The 23,335-nt window shown below is 41.8% G+C and overlaps 1 protein-coding gene across 3 annotated transcripts in view; it reads right to left on the reverse strand.

Moving 5' to 3' along the window:
• Positions 1-23,335, reverse strand: part of lrba (LPS-responsive vesicle trafficking, beach and anchor containing) — a 171,081-nt gene that overhangs the window by 133,461 nt on the left and 14,285 nt on the right. For all 3 annotated transcript variants that reach the window (XM_084005725.1, XM_084005724.1, XM_084005726.1), the window contains exons 2-19: positions 16,758-16,989; positions 14,662-14,762; positions 13,627-13,722; positions 11,938-12,059; positions 11,101-11,227; positions 10,313-10,432; positions 8,580-8,726; positions 7,715-7,912; positions 6,546-6,679; positions 5,251-5,359; positions 4,727-4,879; positions 4,201-4,369; positions 3,850-3,929; positions 2,899-2,961; positions 2,185-2,282; positions 1,831-1,923; positions 743-851; positions 289-370 (exon numbers count right to left, since the gene is read on the reverse strand). In XM_084005725.1, coding sequence (XP_083861851.1) covers positions 289-370; positions 743-851; positions 1,831-1,923; positions 2,185-2,282; positions 2,899-2,961; positions 3,850-3,929; positions 4,201-4,369; positions 4,727-4,879; positions 5,251-5,359; positions 6,546-6,679; positions 7,715-7,912; positions 8,580-8,726; positions 10,313-10,432; positions 11,101-11,227; positions 11,938-12,059; positions 13,627-13,722; positions 14,662-14,762; positions 16,758-16,989 — 2,233 coding nt within the window. The remainder of the gene's footprint in view (positions 1-288; positions 371-742; positions 852-1,830; positions 1,924-2,184; positions 2,283-2,898; positions 2,962-3,849; positions 3,930-4,200; positions 4,370-4,726; positions 4,880-5,250; positions 5,360-6,545; positions 6,680-7,714; positions 7,913-8,579; positions 8,727-10,312; positions 10,433-11,100; positions 11,228-11,937; positions 12,060-13,626; positions 13,723-14,661; positions 14,763-16,757; positions 16,990-23,335) is intronic.

A 23,335-nucleotide genomic window follows, 5' to 3' on the forward strand; every position in this document is an offset into this window, starting at 1 on the left:
TCTCAACAAAACAGGATTCCGACTTCTAATAAAACCGGCAGATCCGTGTATATTTGTCAAAGTGTTTCCACCGTCCTCGTGCTCGGATTATGCGCGACATCCGAGGTTCAGTTGTATGAATTTAGCCTCTGGCTGGGAAATTTATGTCGTTCATTTGTTTGACTGTATATAGCGATCGCACGGCTCCGTGGGGAATATCCTCCAGTGCAGTATGGAGCGATAGGTATGTAGAGGGTACGCTGCAGGGGATGATTTAGGAGAGGAGCGCGGCGCAGAGGAGGCACTTACGTGGGTTGAGAATCTTCACAGTGGAGTCGGGGTCCGGATGCTGTTTATGGATCACTTGAGTGCAGATCTGCTCTGTGAGAATCTACCGGGGGGACGCAGAAGGGATTCAAGTCATAAATATCCACATCGGCCTTAACAATAACAGAGACACAAACCGCACTATGGATACACAACGCCATGTATACGTTTCACCCTTGCATACTATATGGCTGAATAATTGTCAAATCAAGTTTCTGCAGGTGGTCAGCCGTACAATTCACATTTCAACTTACTCATTAAATTGTCAGGTTGAATAATACAAGAATATAAAAAAATACAGAGAATTAGACAAAGACCAGGGCGGTTAAAAAGGCAACAAAATAAATACTGGCATGCAGTTATTGCATTATTGTATATGTATGAGGCTCATTTCAGTGTAAGCACAGGCCGGACTGTGTGAGTCTGCAGGACTCACCTCAAAGAGTACGTTGTAGGTTGTCATGGAGAACTGGCTGCAGTTCAGCATCAGGCGCTCAGTGAGCAGTGAGAAAAGGCCATGACTCAGCATGACCTCAGGTTTCCTCCTGATCAGGGTATTAGGAGGTCAAAGGTCAGTAAACATCGGTTTTTGCTAGTCCACTGTTACATTGTACATTTTGAGAAATCTGGAGTTTCTGATGTAGCTGTATAAATCAGCTGATCTCCAGCTGAGATGAAGGATAGTCATCTCTGCAGTTCTTCACAAAAAAAAGAAAAACTCTTTTCATCAACGCTCGTCTTTGATCATGGATCAGCCGGATTTTTAGTTGTAGCTCAGCTAAAAAATATGGACTATTTCTTGCAACTGGATCACAATGAACCGTTGCCAAGACGGGGCCAAAGTTGTTTCTTGTACTTTTACTTCAGCAAAGTGTCAAGTACACTACACACTATAAAGTCGTAGTTATTAGTGACAGTTAAGCGATGAACAACCTAATATATGACCAGATTCTCGTCATGCTTTACCAATCAAAACAACACTAGATAATATGGAGGAAATAGTTTTAGTAAGAGTGTTTTAATAGGAGCAACACTGAATCACTAGACAAAAAAAAAACTCATGAATGAGACAAACATCTAAAGATATCCAAAATTATAGTAAAGAAGAGGTGGTTAAATGCACAAAGATGTATTTAGATTTATTTTGACAGTGATGACTGCAGCTGGGCAGAGATTTAATATTAACTGAACCCGTTTCGATTGTTATTTAAATGTAGATTTTTCACACTTTAATCATTTACAGTTGTTCTGTCATTATAAAAGAATCTGGAGGAATCAAGATTTTGTCTTTTAAAAATGATAACTACATAAATACAGAATAACTAGCATAAGTCTATGGAGAATAAGTCAATGAGACATTTAATCAATAAATCAGACCCATCAAAATTGAATTCTCTTTCAGTTATTAATCACTTTATTACTACTAGTGCTGTGTTCTTTTATATATAATTTGGCAGAATTTGACTTAAACAGACATAACGGAAATTTTCCGTAAACTCCAGCTTAGTTTGTGAGTGTACTTACTTCGTTGGCAAGTACTTCAGGAAGTAGCCCAATACTTTGAGTGTCTGCACTCTTATTCCTTCACTTTTTGAGGCCAAAAGCTTGTAAATCACACTGTGAAGAAAACAAATTAAATTAAGACCTGACACACTTAGAGGGATTAGATTTGTATTACTAGAGAACAGCATGTATCGTGTTATATGTGCTTCAAATGGAATTTGATCGGCTTTTAATTAAAAACAGACACAGAATCCACAGTCAAAAGTGCATTAAAACTACAGTGACATAAGACTGAAGCTATGAAATTTAACATAATTTGACCATTTTTAATGTGAGTAAAAACCACGAGTACATCAGCAGATAAACAGTTATTACCGAATCCCGTTGCGCTGGTCGAAGGCGTGGACCATGGGCCCCGGATGCTCAGACATGAGAGCCACCAACAACTGCAGGACATCCATGAGATTGTCATCCTGTGGGACGGAGAAGAAGGAACTTGAGGCTATTTTTGTGTTAAACGGAGAACAGTGGGAATGATACGGCATCTAGTGAGTCCGCTTTCGAGATAATATCTTAAATCATGAGGAATTCTTCAGCTTAAAAAGGTAAATATATGGGCGTATCATGCATTTGCTATGTATTCTTGTAACGTTTAATAGTAGCAGTAGCCGTGATAATGTGAGAAGGAAAACAGTACATAAAGTTGAAAAACTGGATTACATCACAAGCATCTGAACCAAAGAATTACAATGTGTGCTCTATAAAAAGAAGCGCCGCTACATGTCGGTGCCTTTTCCAGGCAATGTTGTAATACACTACAATACATACATTGTTATTCTTACAAGGTTCACTGCGTTACTGACTGATTCATTTGTTATGCATCACTCCACTGTAAACAAAACCACTTCTGTCAGGACGTCTAACTGGCAGACTCGGAGAGCTAACGAGGAACAGTGATGCTGCCTTACAAAAGAAGGAATTGTTTGCTCTCGCTCTGCATTTCAGACGCCGTCAGTCTAACTGCTACAGTGGTGTTAGGTTGCCATCTGGTGGTGAGGCGCTGCATGGACAGCAGTACGCATTGCCTACCTCGTGCATGGTAAGGAGGTAGTTGAGGATACTCTGTAGCTCGTCTTCCTTCACTCCATGATCCTAGAATGTAATTGCACAGATTATTTCACATTAGGGTTCACTAGGTTTGACTCCACTGCCCTAAACATCCGAGCAAAGCTCTCACACTGGCTTTGGGAGAGGAGATGCCTAATAAACAGACTATGGACAAACAGTATATAAAATCAATCACAGTTAAATATGACCAGATATAATCTTGGTATAATCTGGAAGAAGACCGAATGCTTTGCAAAGATATTTTACACTAAAGAAGAAAGAAATCCAGAATAATGTGAATATGACGAACAAACAGGGAAGGACATCAACTGCTCATTTCACATGACAAGATGAGGAGAACAGGAGAATTTCAAGGAGTATTAGCACAATTAAAAACCCTGGGCCTAATCTATTTTCACATCACAATATGTTTTTGGATGAACTGTCCTTTTAAGTGGTTTTATAAAGGAGGAAAAAACATTACGAAAGCAAACAAGCTGATTACATGTTGCATCCAATCATCAAAAACCTGGTCTTTCCTCATTACATAGATGTAATTTATGATGACTTTCCATCATAAATAATATTTTCATGAAAAAAAAACAACTGCTGCATATTATTTAACATTAGATATATCTAATGAAGGCAAAAGGCTTTAATCACACAGCTGACATCCACACAGAATTGTGGGTTCGCCACACTCGAATAAACAGTAGCTGTTTGCTGTTAAGCGTGTTGTTGCTGCCATGGGCAATCAGACTGTAACTCCACTGCAATCAGACAACACCAGCAACTATATATAAAAGAAGCATAAATCTGCCACTGGTACACATACTTTTGGCAAACCAAAGTGCCAAATTCCTCAAGTGAGTCAATACCAGTTTATTTTGGTTGGGGGAGTGGACTGAGGGGGCTTTGGCGTCATGAACATACCTTCATTATGAGCTGCTTGACAAATAACAACAGAAAGGCTCGCAAGGAAAGAATCTCCTTATGGTTTGGCCGCGGGCCATCTGAAAACCCAAAGGGAAAACAAAAGCTGTTGACAGTGGCGGATAAATCACAGTTCAGGAGGATTAAGCAAGAAATTCTTATAAATTATTTTAAAAAGAAAAGATTTGTCACTTGATGGACTTACAGTGTTTTTACCTAAACGTCCATATTTCGGTGTACATCTACCTTTACATGTACAATCTCTACACATATTTGAAAGGAGAGCTGGAAGGTGTGCCAGTAAACTGTATAACATTAGGGTATATTTCTGCATTCAGCGTGCATCCTCACCTTGACCTTTAGGTGCGACTCCACTGCGGTCCTGGGGGTTGGTAACCCAGTAGTAGTACTTCAGTGTGTGCATGACCTGCAGCACAGTGCCCACCCTGCGGATGGTGTTGTAGATGGTCACTGTGCTGATGAACTCGGTTGCCAGGTAAGTGTACAGTGTCAGTTGCACCTGCAAAAGATAAAGTAAGCATGAAAACACACAAACGCTTGCTCATTTGAGAGGAATCATCCGGTTTTAGTGTGTCCTAACTTCTAAGCCCCCAAGGGTTGTAGGCAAGACGTTTAAATAGCAGGCACTGAGTCACAGGTGGAGGGAAAACCTTGAACTCTGAGCTGAACGCTGAAAATAAAACCCAAGAGAGGGCGATGACAGCTGTGCTGTGTGAGTGTGCACATCTGTATGTAGTAACCGATATGCGTGTGTCCGTCCCATCTACATGTGTATATCTCCATCTTTACAAATGCCAACCAAATGCATGAGTATGTGCTGCTGTGCATGTATGTGTAAAGTGTGTATTGGTGTTACCTTGGCGGGGGCATGGATCCAGATGGCCGGGTTGAACAGAATGTGGTCGCACAGCTGCTTGAGCAGCAAGATGCCATTCTGCAAGTTGCTAAGGTATCGGGAAAAGGCCAGCACGATGTCCAGGACGGGCCGCGTCACATGCACCTTGGAGGACTGGAGGACGGACAGGTGTGGAGACAGAAAGTGGCACAACGGGAGAGGGCGGCGCGTCAGCGAGAGGAGCCAAAGGCGTGGAAAGTGTGAATGAACGCAGAAAAGGGGAGGGAGAGGACAAGTGCAGAGAAGGATGAGGAGGAGCTCCACTTCTGCCTAACGAGCACACACGCCAGCTGTGACCTCCAAATATAGCTGAGGGGAAACAAATATGTGTTGGTGTGTGCCTCGTGTGAGTGTGTTTGTGGCGTTAAAGGGATCAAGATCAGCCTTATTACTGCTCCGGGTTCATTACGCACAGCTACCGGTACGGGGAGACGGCTCTCTCGTGTATTCCTTTGCCAGCTGAGCCCCATTCGCGATTATCTCACCTTCTCCAAAGTGTAGCCGATGACGAGGAAGCCTTTGCAGGCCAGGACCTGCTCTTGCATAGCCACGGAGTTCTTCAAGAGCTCCATCACAAAGGACAGCAAAGTGCAGCTAAGAAGCCCACGGACAGACAGACAGTGACAAAGAGAGAGATCGAGTCAGACAGTGACAATAATCTATGTAAGCTGCTGACAAAGCCCCGACTGTGAAGGGCATATCCCGCATGAAATGTGATTGAATGAGGGTGTCGTGTCCCCATTGTGTTAGGAGGACGGATTCTAGTTAGCATCACCTTGAGGGCAGCGCATACAGCGACGTTGCAAAATCACGAGCAAGATGGCATCACAGCTTTCAAGCTCAGCATTGTGTCAAAAGTTGCAAATAAACAAAATAATGTGCAACTTTTAAGCTTTTAAAAAAATCACTGCGGGCCTCTTTTTGACAGGAATATCTAATTGTTACAGGCAGGCATAAACAACTGTTGACATACAGCATGGTTGCATGCAAAGCCAGCGGTAATGGACAGAAAATAAGCCATATAATGCTATTGATATTGTAAATGTTATTTTAGATTAACAAAATGTTATTTCAGAGAAGCACATTTTCTGTTCACCATTTAGATCCAACATCCAATATCACTGATTAGTTAGATAACATACTGCTCCTAGACAGTAATCTAAAGGCATAATAAGGTGAATACATTTTTACATATTTTATTTCTAAAGTGGAATATTTAAAAAAGGGGGAATCCAGCAGTTTAGTATCACACCTGCATAAAGCCTGAGGACTCGAGACAGAATAAAAAAAAGAGAAGGTCAAAACAAAAAGCAGCAGAGGCCGAGACATCATTTAGTCCCAACGGGAAAAGCTCCAGAAAAACTAGACACTACATTTCCCATGATGCAGCTTGATATATTTTTCTCCCTGCCCAGTAAATATCCCCATTTATCAAACTACTACAGTTTTTAATGCAGGGTTTCCTTTGAAGTTGTCTCAACACCAACCTGAAATAACCCCAATGACATCACCAGAAGACAATATACTACAGATAATAAGTAACTGATCTTTACCTGTAAAATTAATGGAGTACCTTTAAAGCACTTTCCTCTTCATACAATTAAGATGAGTTATCTTTGATAGGTTGCAATAGTACGTCAAAGTACCAGCCTTCATATTTATGCTTAGTCGGTTGCATACGATGGCTCGATGCACAATTTAAAATCCTGACTAGTGAAGAATTACAGTGTGTGTGTGTGTGTGTGTGTGTGTGTGTGTGTGTGTGTGTGTGTGTGGTTACCAAACAGAGGTGTCCAGCTCATGGCTGGAGGGCTGGCAATAATCCAGCTGTGCAAACAGAGGGAAGAGGACTTGCACGCCTCCAATAGAGTGGATGCCACTCTGGACTGAGTGAGTCACCACGGCCTTCACGTCCTACCGACACAAACACACACACACGGCCAACATTCACATTGGGGTCGCACAGATATTTGCTCTGCTAATTGCATTGCATGCTAATCATTTAAAGTCTTTGCATGTAGGTGCACAGTCACAACCAAACAAAATGGTGATATGGTGACCTTTTTGAATGTTGTCGACTTGTGAAAATGAGGAAATAGTGATTTATAGTAGTCTGGTGCATCCGTTGGTGTCTGTGTTGTTGTATTGTACATCAACAGTGGCTTGGCATTTTCATCTCTATAGGATTGGAATTTTTGAGCATGGAATAGCAAAGCTGAAAATATAGGTCACCTATTCATTCATATTTCACACTGTGTGTGTGTGTGTGTGTGTGTGTGTGTGTGTGTGTGTGTGTGTGTGTGTGTGTGTGTGTGTGTGTGTGTGCGAGAGAATGATGACCTTTTGGCCGGTCCTCACATTGGGACAGACCTTTAAATGCCTGTTTGAGGGTTCAAACTTGGGGTGTGTGTGTGTGTGTGTGTGTGTGTGTGTGTATATGTGTATATGTGTGTGTGTGTGTGTGTGTGTGTGTGTGTGTGTGTGTGTGTGTGTGTGTGTGTGTGTGTGTGTGTGTGTGTGTGTGTGTGTGTGTGTGTGTGTGTGTGTTACACAGTTCACCACTAACATCTAACAGGAAAATGCACGACTACACCTGCGTAGTTCCAAACTAAGAGAAGGCCGATTCCATAGTTAGCGCTCTAGCATGGCATTTTTCAGCAGCTGCAGCTGTCTGGCTAGTTCAACACACTCACACTTCCACCCTAATGAGGACATCAAAATGAAAAGATGCCAGCTGGACCACTTTTATTATCGCAGATGAGGAAAGAAACAGTACAGTGTGGCACATATGGAACAGCGGGAGGAAAGGGGCGCACAGGTGGTGAAGTGAATTTGCTTAAATGTCAGCATGGTGACTTCGGTTTATATTTTAATAATGGCGACTAGTTATATCAACACCATGGGGAATGGCTATAAAAGCAAAACTGTCATTTTAAAAGGCATAATTACCTGCAGCATGAGTGCGTGGGGCGAGTGGACAAATATGGAGGCGTTGTCCTTTGGGGAGGACTCAAGGCAGAGCTGGGCATCTGTGGCCCGAGGGTTATAAGCGAAGGCAATACTAGAGGACAGCTTGCCATCATACAGCAAGGTCTTATGATGCTCCGCAAACAGCAAGTCACTCTCCGCCTTGTACTTGAACGTGCCCTGAGAAGAAAGGAGAAGGGTAGAGTCATGACACATTAAAGAGCCCACGGACGTCCTTGGACTGTGACCATGTTTCAGTCATACTAATGAGGGGCAACCTTTGGTGTTTTTATTGTATGTCAGTCTGTGTGTCGCTGTCTAATCGCTTGTGTTTTTGTATATCGCTCCAAAAGTATAAAACGAAAGGAAAATGTTGGGTTTAAAATACCAGGTTTACGCGTGACTTTTCCATATGTTGTTGCCATACACACAGAAAACGTGGCAGAGCATCTGTTGTCACGTTTTCTAGGTCATCTCACTTATTTGCTGATGGAATCTTGCAGAGCAGAACATCCTGGACTGAACCAGGTAAATCCAATGCATTAGACAATGGGAAGTTTATCCAACCATGCTAAATTCTCCTTCGTTCGTTTCAGGATGCTCCACCATACATGAAACCAACACAGATTTCAGCTTGTTATTTTTTTTAACACTATAATAATGCATCATTTATCGATTATAGACATTAAGATGAGTAACGCTATATTGTTTAATTGTTGTTTTTCTTTTGATTTGAAGTATTTGGGCTGCATCCTTACAAATAAAGTTATTATTGTGACTATTTATAACTGTATGCCTCAATAATGCTTCTAATGGCACAGACATGTCAGGGTTTATGCCTCCCCACCTGGTAACCCGGTCCCAGCTGATAGATAGCCAGGATCTGAGCTGCACTGAGAGCCTCTCCAAACAGGTAAACTGCCCCCATCTGTCCACAGAACACGCGGTTGGCATCTGCTGTTTCAGACGATCCCAAGAAGCACTTGTCAAACGTCTGCAGGTAGAAGAACAACAAAAACACAAAGACAATTAAAGATGAAGCGAAGGGAGGGTGTTAAGGAAGGAAGACGGGACGGAAGGATAAAAAAAAAAAGAGACCAGAAATAGCCAGAAAGAACAGAGGGAAAAAGGCATATTCATGTTAACACGAGCTATAATTGGCAACACACAGCCTCAAACTCTAAGTATACTGTGGCAAACACGATAATGTCCCATCTTCCTCCGGTCACGGTCAGTGAGACGCAAGTGTCGGGAATGATGAGGTCACATCTCAATCTAGATGCTAATTTGCTTGTGGATATACTGACACATCTAGAGGATTAAAACGACACTGTGGACGCCGTTTCATTCCTAACTAAATTTGATTCAAGAATCTCATAACTCAGCATGACAGAAAGCAATCCTGGCGACTGTGACAGAGTTCATATGGTGATGCGTGAGAGGAGCAGGGGGTGTTTTTTCGACTATACCATCCATGCTAAAAGATGAAAAGAATGGTTTCAACCCTCGAGCCCTCTGAAAGCAAAGACTGAGATTAGATGTGTCTGCTGGAGAGGGTTGCTTTTCGAGTTTTTGGTACATGCTCCTGCACCAATATACGATTCTGAAATTGATATTTGACAGAACATCTATTAAATGCATGCATTGTGAATGTAAAATCTTGCCACAGGTTGTTAAAGTACACACAATACACACTCGTCCATAGAAACGGCCTTCATAGAGGCAAAGTTGGCGCTGGGATATATGCTTTTTCACTTTCTTGCCAAGTGTTAGATTGGAATAACGACACCGCTCCTGGGTCTGTATGCTTAATATGAAGCTACAGTTTGCATTAAGCATGGAAACAGGTGGAAACTACGGAAGCCCTAAAAGGGTCATGCATACATACATTTTATTTCCTCTGTTTTCCCGTGATAACAAGATCATTTTGATCCGTTTTCCCGTGATAATGAGATCATTTTGATCCATTTTCTTGTGATAACAAGATCATTTCTACATTTTCTTGTGACAAGGAGATAATTTTCCTCTGTTTTCCCGTGATAACGAGATAATTTTGATCCGTTTTCCTGTGATAACGAGATAATTCCTACGTTTTCTCGTGATAACTACATAATTTTCCTCTGTTTTCCCGTGATAACTACATAATTTTGATCAGTTTTCTTAACGAGATCATTCCTACGTTTTCTCGTGATAACTAGATAATTTTCCTCTGGAAGAGGAAATAAAATGTATGTAATGTATGACCCTTTAGGGCTTCCATAGAAAACTAGACCAGCTCTATTCAAAGTTAATGGTTTGGTAAAAACAACACAAAGTTGTGGAGTAAAGTGCTGGACTCCATAGCTGGGTTGCAGTGACTTCCGCTGTCTTTATACCTCTAAGCTAACTGCTAATATTTGCCCTACAGATTAGAGTTCATCCAACTCTCAGCAAGAAAAGAAAATAATTTAAACATTTTTAACCAAATATCCATGTGAATATATTCAGAAATTCAGATGGAAATCCTGAACTTGTGCGGTGCCCCCTACTGGGTGATTTGCATAAGATTTTGCATCCAAGTTTCCAATTGTTGCTACTTACGTCACTGGTGTTGACGAACCAGGCGATGTCCCCAAAGGAAGCCAGTTCCCCGTTCACATAGCAGCTAATCTCGCTGTTTTTCCAGCGGTTGTAGACGTGAACAAGCGTCACCATGTACCACTGCAGCAACAACAACAAGCACACGCTCACATTGGGAAACTGCTACTGCACATCTGGAGCATCAATCACACAATAAGAAAACATCTGCATGTGGTGAGAATCTTGAAGCATGCTTCCCTCATGTTTCAGGACTCAGTCCCCCTCGAGCTACGATCCCACCGACTCAGGCTTGTGGTTTTGTCCTCAACGTTACAACCAGTGAAATGGGTTACCGATGTTACCACGGTGAAATAGGTTATTATAGATGGAATTAAAAATAGAGTGAAATATCAACTCAAATGAGTTCTGGGTCCTCATGAGGTTTATTGAGGTAAGATGGTGCCTTCATGCCCCGGGGGAAGCAGGAGGATGTGTCAAATTGTCCACTGCGATGGTCTTCAGTGTGTGCCGTGCCTGGAAGGGACTGGGGAGGGCTGGATAATCCCTCTCTCCCGTCGCCCTCATTCCTCCTAGTTTTGCTTCTCCCCAGAGTCAGGTAAGATGTGGCGGTTTTCTTACAACAAGGTCTGGATTTATTGTGTGCACACGCGCGTTTGAGTGTGTGCAAGTGATTGATTTGGTGTGTGCCGACATATGATTTCTGTGATCCATCTACAGAGACATTTCCAGGCTTCATCTTTTCATGTGCACATACTGTATATATATATATATTTTTGTTCCTTTCATACCTTCTGTGGCTTGAAGTCGTACTTTACACAGTGCTGGAATCCTTTCCCCTTCGATTTTAATGAGGTCACTATCAAACAGCCACCAACAAAGTGCGCAGAGTATCCCATGCCTTTATTGGTGCGAAAACTGCAAAAGGAAGGAAAGGGAAAGTGCAAACACACGGCTTTAGTGAGGCTGCGCCCTTTCATGCTGACGATATTCAAGAGCAACATGGCTTATAGTGTCCAATATGGTATAAATACTTTAAAAGGGTCCCAAATGGATAAAGATAACAAACATCGTTTCTCAACTTCACAGGCTCTTCCCATCATTCTACATGTCCTGGGGAGACGGAGCCCCTGCCTGTGATTTAGTGAATTCATCTCTTTTTAAAAAGGGCACAGGGCCTGAAGAGGAACCTTTATTACAGATTCTCTCAAGCAGCTCGTCGGTCATCCGGCTTGGTTATCATTTCCACAGAAGCCCAAACAGATCCTCGTTGTATAAATTAGATTTTTGACAGAAATTAATTATCGGTCGAAATGAAGATCAACCAACCCTCAGTTCCTCAGAGAGGAAGCGAAGGAGGGAGAGACAGGAAAGATGGAGGGAGAAGCACAACCGTTTTTCATCTACGAGGCTGGAGGCTGCACCTCTAAAGCACAGTTTTGGGATTCAAATGCACTTAAGATCACATTTGGGTTATACTGCGAACACATGCATATGTTCACACTTAAATCGCACTATAAATGTGCACTCCTTCCTCCAGCCATTTCTACAGGCTATATATAGTATGTTCAAACTGAATTATTCACATTTAAATGTCAAACAAAGGTTTTGATGGCATGGTTACCTACCAGTATAGGTAAGGCTTGTCTTTGTCTACATTGATGTTGTTGAGCGGATCCATGCGGAGCCATGTGTGGAATGTAAACCCATTCTGGTACGGCCATTTTGCTATAGGAGGCAGAGCTATAGCCTGGGAGGAAAAACAACAGAAAACAGGACACGTCAGTGAGTTGTGGGTCCGGGCCAACTGTGGAATTATTAAAAGGAACCATTGAGCATTTCATAATAAATTAAATAATCGTTTGTTAGTACAATAGGTCAGCTTGAAAGCAGAGAAACTTAAGTCACAAGTTCATAAAGTGTCTGGGCCAAAACTGTTACATAAATAATGGTTTTGTGTGCAGCAGGGCAACACAACCAGATGAAGAGACACATTCACTTTTTAAATTCACTGCTGGCAAACACAGAGAAGCACTGATAGAGTTTAAATCAACCAAACCAGAGCCAAACCCACATGGCAGACCAGTACACTTGAATGTCAGAAGGTGGAAACCAGGTACACTATGTACACTAAAGCAACAGTCAGTGGTGCATTTACACAGCTTCCTGTGATCCACATTTACACAATGAAAAGATGAAAAGTTAATAAATATTACTGTGACAATAGTCAGTTTCTTCTTTACTCCCACAGATGCATCAAAAACACATTAAATAGATTATTAGCGGTTTGCTTTAATTACATTTACCGTTTAGCATGAATGCTCAAAGAAATGTTATGATGTAAAAAAAAAGCCTGACAGGATTCTGAATGAACACACTGCGATGCCACATCATACCCTGCGGCAGGAAGAAGAAAAAAAACAGCACCCCTTTTAATAAAAGTGGTCGAATGATGCAGGCATGAGCAAAGCCATGTTTTTGTAAAGTTACAGTACAATGAACACTAAGACTGGAGTGATATTAAAAGCAGAACTCAGACAAATGTAACATTGTTATTGAAATGACTGAACTTTTCAGATATTTAAATTTGGTTCCTGCAGCAATTCACTGGTAATCTCCGGTTCTGTGACGTGCATTTTATTGTGTTTTGTTCAATGAGTCCACTCAACGCTCGTCATCATGTGCCATTCTCCAACCAAAACCTATTCAGGTTTGTTCGGGACACAAATGAACACATTATGCATCGACAGAAGGACAAGAAAAAAGGACACGGCCTGATTTTCGATGATGCTGATGCAAAGGAACAAGGTTCTGAATAAACTAACGTTTTAGGGAAGGTACAACTGAAATTCTCAAAGCATGATTTGAATAGTCCTGCCACAATGTGATACATTTAGACCACTCATTTCCTATAGACGTTACAACATTTCAACAAGAGAGCAATATCCCTTCAGGCTTCAAAAAAGGCCTGTGTTGTAATGGCAGACTAGGAAATAACTAAGAGAATGTGTAAAGCTTATCAATTAGAGGGAAACTGCATGGGTCAGTGAATGGCTGGCTAACAGGTAATCAGCTTAGAAAGCACTTACTATAAAACAATTCAGGAGAGCTCATCATGTAATATCCTCTCTTTCTCCCTCTTAGTCTGTGATAGAATGTCTTTATACTGCACATTTTGGGAAGGCAGTAATTCTCTTGGCTTGTATTTGCATTAACATTTAGAGGGAATCTTGCTGCTTGCCTCTAAATTCATACCAGGAAGTTGCAAAGTTCTGTCATTCTGCAGTGTAATGGTTGACATGATGTCGGATACTCACGGCTGCGTTTTTCCCTGGAAAGCTGAAGAAAGAGTCGGGGCCGTTCCTGTGAGCCATGTACTTCAGAACTGACAAAAGCTTAACTGCATGACGGGGCTGAGGAACAAATACAAAAACATGCACGGATCATTTTTACACAGCCCATAGTGTTGATGTTCAAGCAGTGAGAAGCAGTTACACCCCTTAACGTTTATGCATGCAGCCACAAAAGATTAAAAGCAAGTACGGCTTTGGTTCCGCTTGTGCTAAATTTACCTCTTTTGACTCATCAGACTTTGACACCCAGAGAGAATTACTCAGCATCTGCTTTTACTTCATAATAGAATTGTCTACAAGCACTGTGCACTGCAAAGTACACCCATCAAACACACGGAACAAATCATTCTCACGCAGAATTCCGATGTTGGAGCTGGATGTTGTGCGAGTGATAAAAGTGATGATTTATTTTTATGATTTCCAACAAAAGGTTTTGGTTTATGGTGCTCAGTACCAGAGCACTTTGTGGGAGTGGTGGCGAGAGCCGAGGTGAAATTCAGAAGCATAAAAGCAACTTGCCCTATTTCTTTGACAACTTGATTAGAGTCGGTGATTGACAGGTTACTATCCTTCCCTTCCATCTCCCCCTCTGTGCCACCGGCCCTGCCTGGATGTACCAACTTATCTTCTGTTCACCTATCATACATCTGTGGCTATTCCCTCATAGACACAAACATGCATGCACACACACACACACACACACACACACAGCTCAGGCAGTCTATCTTTAGAAAACTGTGTGTGTAACAGCCAAGTCTTATAAATATTAACTGAAAAAGAATAACTCGAGTTCAGAGCGTTTTCTCCAACAACAATGAGGTCGTGCTGCTCTGGATCCAAGAACACTGCGGAGAAGTAATCTGCTTTCACGTGATTTATCTGGTCCCTGTGACCAGGGCTCTGGCCTGTGGGATGGCAGCAGTTGAAGTGTTGCCTGCACATTCCTCATGCTGGTCCCAGACAACCAAGACAGATCACCGTGGCGTGCCTCTGACTCACCCACTGGCCTTTCTCCCCTTGCAGTTTGCTGAAGAAGAGCTTCAGCTCTTTCACTGTGATGCTGTAGCTGGCCAGCACGCCCAACGTGTCCACCAGTAGGTCTGCGAGACAAACACACAGAATCACACGAGGGTTAAACATGGACATTACGACAAAAACACAAATGGATTACTCTAAAAAGGTGAGACGACTTTAAATCCAGGAGGTATATGATGTCATTATTTTCATATAGATCCAAGACATAATTATTTCTTGACATTTTGACCTTCTGAACATTACAGTGAAGCTACAGCTAGAAGAAGCTAAGAAGATATTTAAATAAAATTAGGGTCAGCAAGACCCAAGTAAAAAAAAACGAAAGAAAAAAGGAAGACTTAAAATAGAGAACACACACTTGGAGTCCCAGCTACTCTGCAAATCTAAGGCATGACTGACTGATGATGTGTCACGGTGACAGATCTATGACTAGTGTGAACATACACAACCCTTGCTTTAAATCAGAGGATGTGAAGAGGGGGAAGAGACGTCTGCAAATCTACTGTACATGCAATAAAAGAAAATAAAAAAGGTAAAAGTTGGGGCGTCCCACTGGCCGAGTTTAAGGCATCGATCATACACTAACATAAACTCCTACATCCCCGGTTGAAAGCCCAGAAGAGGACCATTGTTGCATGTCATTCCTCACGTCTCTCTCCACTTCCTGTCAGCTTTGGATCGCCGAAAGTGATAAAACGCACAAAATAAACAGTGTGTCATCTTAAAGCTTAATATAAAGAGGCATTTTAAGTGGTTAATGGCAATCAAATGGTTGCATCATAGCATTTGTACAGTGGTGAATATCACTATAAACATCACTTTCACTGCCTAGTTACTGCCGGGCTGTTTCATCCTTGCCTGACTGCACAAACCCTCCAGGCCAGCGCTGTTCTCGCTGGCAAAAGTTCACTGAGCCGAACACTGTAGGATTAATTCAGACTAATTTGCAGATGGGCAAATGACTAGACTGAAGTATGACTTAGTCTGCTTCCACTGCAACACAGCACAGTGTCGGCAATGAGGGGGGATGAAACCATGCGTTTATGGTATACAAGAGGAGTGGAAAGCAAGCTTTACAACTGGTTTCTTTATTTGTAATAGTCCAGTGATTCCTGAACATGCAGTTCATCTTCCACACAAAAAAAAGGCTCATTAAGAAAACACCTTTCAGTCGATATGACCTCAAAATTATACTGCAGTATTTTCGGGGGGTTATGTGGTTGACTATTATATCATGGTATTACAAAATTAAAATGGGATACTCCAATAAAAAATGTTTTAAAGAATGAATGCATTTATGGGCTCCAAATAATAATAATAAAATAATAATTAAAATTATGTATAGACCTACATTTAGCCTTCCCCATCATGTAAATGTAATGGGATCCGTTCAGTTAGTAGCCTAGTAACAGCAGTGATGCTTTTTTGACTTGTGAGTGAACTGTGTTGCTGAGCAACCTGCATCTCCACCCCACCCCCACCCCCACAAACAGTTTTAGCATTTCAAAGTGTTTCCACCCACTTTTCAAGTCAAAATGAGTATGACATTCAAATTAAAAGAATTTATCTTTGAAGAAACCGAACGCTGACACTGCCTTTTACATCTGAACCCACAGGAAGAAAAGAGTTTCAAAATACGCAGCGTTGATGCTGCTGGACTGTCTACAGACACGTGGACCCTGAGCACAGCGCTCGGCTGCAGGCGGCACCTCGAGATGTGTGATGCTCATTTTTTTTTTTGTCCGTGTGCTCACTACATGCATACGAGTTGCAGCAGTGTGGCTGCTCTAGGCTGTTCACATGGGCGCCAAACTGAAAGCAAGAGGTTCCACAACAAAACCGCGGCACCCTGCAAGTTACCATAATGTTCTAATGGTGTGGGAGTGATGTAGGTCGAGTGTTTCATCTCCCTCCGTGGTTGCACAGGTGACAGTGATGAAACTTGTATACCGCCCACCCCAAAGTCTTGGTCAAGCACCGTTCAGCATTGAGTACTAGCTGAAAAACTGAATTAATATAAATGGCTTCAGCTGAAAAACAACAAACACTTCTTTCATTACCTGCGATCATGCTGTCGGTGGTGGATATACGCTGGAGCACCTGCTGGATGAGCCCCACATCAGTGCACGCCTGCAGGTTGCGGACGCTCTTCTTGAGGATGGCGGTGAAGATGCTCCAGACCTCGGCCTGACAGGTGGGCTCACATTTGTCCAGCAGCTCCACCATGCACACGATGCTCTCGGGTTCTTGGATGATGAAGTTCATCTCGAGGTCAAACTGGCCGCCGACCAGCTGAAAGGAGCGATACATAGATGGAAGAGAAGAAAGGGGGGGATGAGAGAGAAAGTGTTTCAGTCAATAAAGTGAATAAATTAAACAAACAATAAAAGAAACAGCAACCAATTCCTCTTTTATCACCAGCAGCAAAACATAACCAAGAGTTTCAAAAAGGCAAAATGTATGTATGTCTGTTCACACACTCCACTACAGATGATTAATCATGCATCAGAGCTACTTCTAGCCAAGTGGATTAAAGGTCAGGGGAGGGACACAGGTCTCCGTCAGTCTATTTGTATATCTGTTTGTCTGACAGTGGATTCAACTGCTTACAGCTCGCTTGGAGACACTGTGATAAACCCCTCAGCAAAACAAAAGTACCAAACAAGAAGCCATGTCGGTTAAACCGAGACGCCCAGATAGAGCCAAACAGTGAGAAGTGTATTTAGAGGTCTTTTGTTCCTGAAGGCCCTCCAACACTAACAGCATCTGACACAGCCTGGCAGACAGATTATATTAGGTTTTACTTATGAGATACAAGAAAACAAACACTGTTTTTACTCTACATGTGATGTGATGCTCCTCCTCGTGTCCATATTAAACCAGCAGGAATGTGCTTTATTTTGTGTTGGGAGAATAAAAACACATTTTCAGAAACAGCCAATTACACGCGCCCGTATCTCGAATCAAAGACACAAAAATTGTATTCATGGCAGCATGAGAGAAAGTAAATGTGTGCCTCCCACCACGTAAGTCAGCCTTAACAGTGATTTCCAGTGAAAGCTCGTTGGAGAGCTGGCGAGGCTCGTCTTATTGCACAGGAGTGATGTTCTTTGTGTGCGGAAATAAATTGCACGAGCCATAAATGTCATTATTTGTCATTTCTTAATAGTTGTGATGACGGTTTTATTATTGAACCCTGCCTAATAGAAAAAGATAAGGAAAATAACAATGTTGATGTCAAATTAATAATGTGAGTGAGGCTGTCATGTTGAGAAGCAAGGAGGTGTGACTGGACACACAAAAAATGAGCGTGATAGTTGTAGTCGGCCATTAGACAGGCTGGATGGGAAAACAATGCGATTTGGTGCGGGGAATGGAAACTGTCCCATTAAAATGAGTGAGGTCGGATTAACTGCGCGTGTGTGTGTGTGTGTGTGTGTGTGTGTGTGTGTGTGTGTGTGTGTGTGTGTGTGTGTGTGTGTGTGTGTGTGTGTTGAGTATAAGATAGGGGAGGAGGGGAGATTGGGGTAAAGCTGCTGCCATAACATCCTTAAAGACGGAGGATAAAGTGATAACACTGACAAACACGTCACCTATTGTCTGTTTAACCTCCTCTCACAGATATTCTCTTTTCTTTATTCCATGTCAAGTATCAACATTAGAACAATGATGCTATCCATCACCTTACACCAAGTCTAATTCCCTTATCCTTCACCTACGAAGTCTCGTTTTTTTTATATAATATATCATTCACAATTATTACAAATACAACGAGCCAAAATATATTAAGTCAAGTTCATTTAAAATGTCTATCTAAATAAATCTGGGTTCAAGATCTATTGGGAGGTCATGTTTAAAACATGACCTCAATAGATCTTGAACTAAAATGTATTTTACAAAGAAATCTACATTCTGAAATGGACAGAAAAACAAGCTGAAAATACAGAATGATTTATTTTCTGCACAAAAAATCCTTACATATATTTTCTCCCTTATATATATATATATATATATATATATATATATATATATATCTTTCCATGCAGAGAGTTTTGCTTTTATGTGAGATTGCTGCTGCCAGCTCAGAACAAAGGAGGTGAAAGGAATTGTGGGTGCAAATTAGGTTTGCAAACAGCCAACTTGTACAATAAAAAAAAAAGACAAACAAAATAATTTTAGTCAAAATAACCACCAACCACCTGTTAACACAATAAGCCCATGTTAAAACAATAACTCCTACACCAATTAATGCCCTGTATTCATCCCCTCTTTTTTTGGTCACTTAGCAAGTCGATGATGAATGGACACAGCTCTCCACAGAGGACCATTTATTAACTTGGGGAATAGATTGCAGCCAGGTCTGCCATTAATGGATGCTGGCTGCCATTTTGCCACAGTAACAGTTGATTTATGAACCTGACATCCGTGTGTGACTCATCCATCCATCAGTCAGCTGACCAAGGAGACTGAGAGAACACACACACACAGACACACACACACACACACACACACACACAAATCAGAAAAGTTTTAAGACAAATTGATTATCATTATCTCATGGTGTGTGGTCCTTTTGATAGTCAATCTTGAAAGACCCCCTAGCTCTACATGAGTTATGTGTGGTCATCCATATTTAAAATCGGAGCTAAAATGATGTGATTCTTTTATTCTTTTTTCCCCCGAACTTTAAAAAAAAAAGAATTTTAAATACCAAATGTTTGATGGAAAATAACGCCAAAAAACTCCAGGAACTCCAAAGAGGCAGTGATCATTATTTTATAAAATACTTGACTGAAAACCCAAACAATGACTCAACATTCTGCAGAGTGAGGAGGAGGAGGAAAAAACAACCTTCTCATATGCAATTTTGACACCATGTGTGAAATACTGATCGCTGAGCTGACTGGAGGAGAGGAGGAATTCGCAAACAATAATAAACGACTACGGGATGTAATCTGCTCATGTGTGTGTGTTTCTTAATGACTGAAGGACAAATAAAGACCTGGAAAGTCTGACGTTGTCTCTTATAACAGAATCTGTTGGTTAATTCAACATCAAAACAGCATTATAGTCTGTAAGACTAAAGTCTCTCTCCTAAAGAGTCCATGGGGCAGATTTTTGCCAAATACTATCCAAATATTAAAATCCAGATCAAAGCTACAGTATAGAGGCGAGAGGTTTCCCCTCACAAGTAAATGGAATAGCGCAGTAAGCAAACTTTCTTCAGTTCTGCATTTTATGATAGGATTGAGTCGGTGGACGTAAAAGATTAACAGTCACATAGAAATGGGCTCCGATTACCTGGAAACGGCTTAACCAACTGTGCCAGTCCAACCACAATACAAGTGTTCTACTGGTATGAAAACCCCACAGCAGCTGGTTATCTCCGTGATGTTACCGGGTACGAAATATAGCAATAAACTGTGATACTCGACACTCGTCTGTGATACGTCACCTTGATGCAAATTAAAATAGCAGAGTGAGAACATTTAATGTGTCAAAGAGGTTTACAATATTTCGATTTCTCACAAATCGTTCGATTCTATTCATTTCCATTGCTCCGTTTCAGGAGCAGGTGTGAAGGGTTGCCAGCTTCATGCTTCGGCTACAGCCAAGGAGAGCTCTGCGGCTAAAAGCAAAGCGTCTTCATGGCAGCTAGACACCAGACCCCTGGCTGGGTAACCTAGCCTGGCTGCGTTCCCCTGAGGCCTGCCTGAATTAATCATGGCTGAGCAGCCAGGCAGCCACTGGGCCGTAACACAAAGCACAAACAGGCTTCTGTGGTCTCCATGGAGAGCAACACGGGAGCAGGGCTAAATGGTACACAATTCATATCTTTTGCCCGAGCTCGACTTGTTTTTCCGGGAGACAAACGGCGGCCGTAGGATTCTTGGAAAGCCGAGATATGAAATCAAATGTCAATAATGACAAAGCCCGACATGAGATCAATGTTTCTACCACATTTCAGCAACCTTGTTAGATTAAAAACCTGCCAGCTGCGTTCACTGGCTGCATAACGGGGATTTGAAGAAGAATTGTCATGATATGTTTCCATCCACAAAAACTTGAACCCAAGAAATACATTTAAAAGAAGACAAATTATAAAAAATGCTTTAAGCTTGTTTGAACAGGAAAAGTTGTCATATTAAAAGAAGGAAACACAGTAAAGCCGTGGAAAATGGATTGATGGACTTTTTAAAATAAATTTAAAGCAAATATTTATATCCAGATTAGTAGTCTAGTGCGAATCACAAGACCACACATTTTGGCAGTGAGCAAGAAACACAGACTGAGAATAGAACAAGTACAAAAAGAGCAGAGCTATTTGAGTTCTGAGCAACACAAAGCAGACCTCTAAATCATTACAGCCAGCCATGTGATGCTGAGGAGAGAAAAGCAACAAATGATGCCCACTTTGTACCTAAGGGGAGGAAATTAACCAGATAAAAGTAACAGGCAGGAACACTGCTGCTGCCAAGGCACGACTGCAGGGTGATGAGACCTTCCATCCATTTTGTGTGTGTGTGTGTGTGTGTGTGTGTGTGTGTGTGTGTGTGTCCGTGTTTATGTTCGTCCTTCAGTTTGCTCCCTAATGAAACTGCAATTAATTCTGTGGGTGAAATCATTTGAATATAAAGTAATTTGCTTGCAGGAGACGACGGCGGAGACGAACAATAGAAGAACTCCCGTGACAAATTTGCGCTCACGTCTAAGCGTGTCTCCAGTTTGTCACATGGCTCGTATCGGGCTTTTGAATGGCTCTGAATAATCAGAACACAGAACATTTATCACTTGATATCATCCGTCAGTTCGGGAGGGGTTCGACGCGACGATGAGTCTGGGTGTAATATCCGATTTATCTCATTTGAAGAGCATTTTCTGTGGTGACGTCAGTGTATGTAAATGTCATTTTAAGGCTACGTTGAATTAGCTCTTTACACAAGGACTGGAAAAGGTCAGCTTATGTGTATGCATGTATTACTAAGCACGACAAGCCGGTTTGACAACGAGTTTCAAGGCAACCAAATACTCAAATGTGCCGTCAGAGTGACCACGCTTTCACCACCACTGGCCTACTTTTTCAACAGCTCTTCTAACAGGATCCTTTTAACGAGCTATCTTGTCAAACCAAAGGCAGTTCCAGCTTAGTCTTTCACGAGAGCCACCCCCCCTCCCTCTCAACAGGGCACCGAAACATCCATCACAGTGACCCAAAACATGAATCGTGATATGACAACAGTTTATAATCCTGCGCTCCTCGCCGCTGATGAAAACTCACATTTCCAACATACTGATGTGAGATGTCGAAATGGCTCCGGCGGATAAATCCCTCAAATCCCTCCAGTGCGAGCACTGATATGAGGGAATGAGCTTCTGATGGTGCAGATGAGAGGAAATAGCGGGACAGAACGCGTGCATTACATCATGCCGTGGTTGCAGTGTGTTGATAATGTCGTTACAATAGACAACACTTCACGTGAAGTGGTACCAACATTCAGAATACAGTTTATGTATGCAAGATTAATCAGATTTGGGCAAATACTTGGAATGGAGTGGCGGTGATGAACATGGTGCACAAATTCATTTCACAGATTGAAACCAGTGAAGAGATTTTCACTACAGGACTGTTTTTAACTCCTCGAGTCCAACAGACCCGTTCATATGTCAAGTCTGATCCCACGTCCAAGAGTTTTCCTCCTGTTAAAATGATAGCGCCCCCCCCAGGTGGTTAGGGATAAGGTTGAGGTAGGGGGAAACACAGAGGGGCAAACGGTATTTGACAAAACAGCCCCTGTGGCGTCGTTATATAGTTGCAATGATCTCCATATATGCATGCATATTCGTCTCCAGCTTACAGAATACGCAATAAAGTCTTAAAAATATAACCTTCCTAAATAAACTTCCGCTTTTTTTTTTTGGTATGCTGGAAACCAGAAATTCCAAGCTTCGTAAAGCACCTAAACGCACCATGACCGCAGCATCTGCTACTAACAGGGAAACAAAGCAGTCAAACTTCAAATTTCACAGACTGTCGAAAATGTTTTCCCCAAAATATTTCACCAAGGCATGCTAGTTTCACCAAGCCCCCAGGAAGAGCAATCATTATGAATATTAATCAGTATTCATCGTGTTTGTTACTATTTCAGTGTGTTAGGAGATGGGATTTATAGTGTTTTCTGCCATAATGTGACACACAATAGGCTGGTGGGATTTCCTCCTAATGGCTAAATTGTGTGGCAGCAGGAAAAGGAAGTCTACCAACTTCCAGTGTAAGCAAACACACACTGCAGAGTAGAGAACAAAAACCTGAAAATAAAAAGTGGGATGACGGTGAACATGTAGAGTTGAGCAATTGCTCGTGGTTTTGGCAGTATTTCAGTTTATTTTTATGACTAACTAGTACTGAAAAGGAAAGTACATCTCGAGATGAGATAACGCAAAATAATCCTAAAATATTATCGACCAAGTTTTATCTGCTTGCTTTCTGCACACTCCCTTCGTGCTACTTGTAATATAATGCTGCAAAAATGACTCCTAAAAATCTAGAAATGAGTCAGCATTTTTGCACTTCCGGTCCCCCCGCCTGGCCCGTCGTTAGAGCCTCGTTGTGTATTCTCTCACTCATGTGACCGTGTTG

Source organism: Eutrigla gurnardus (genome assembly GCF_963514095.1).
Source record: "Eutrigla gurnardus genome assembly, chromosome: 3".
NCBI classification, from domain to species: Eukaryota; Metazoa; Chordata; class Actinopteri; order Perciformes; family Triglidae; genus Eutrigla; species Eutrigla gurnardus.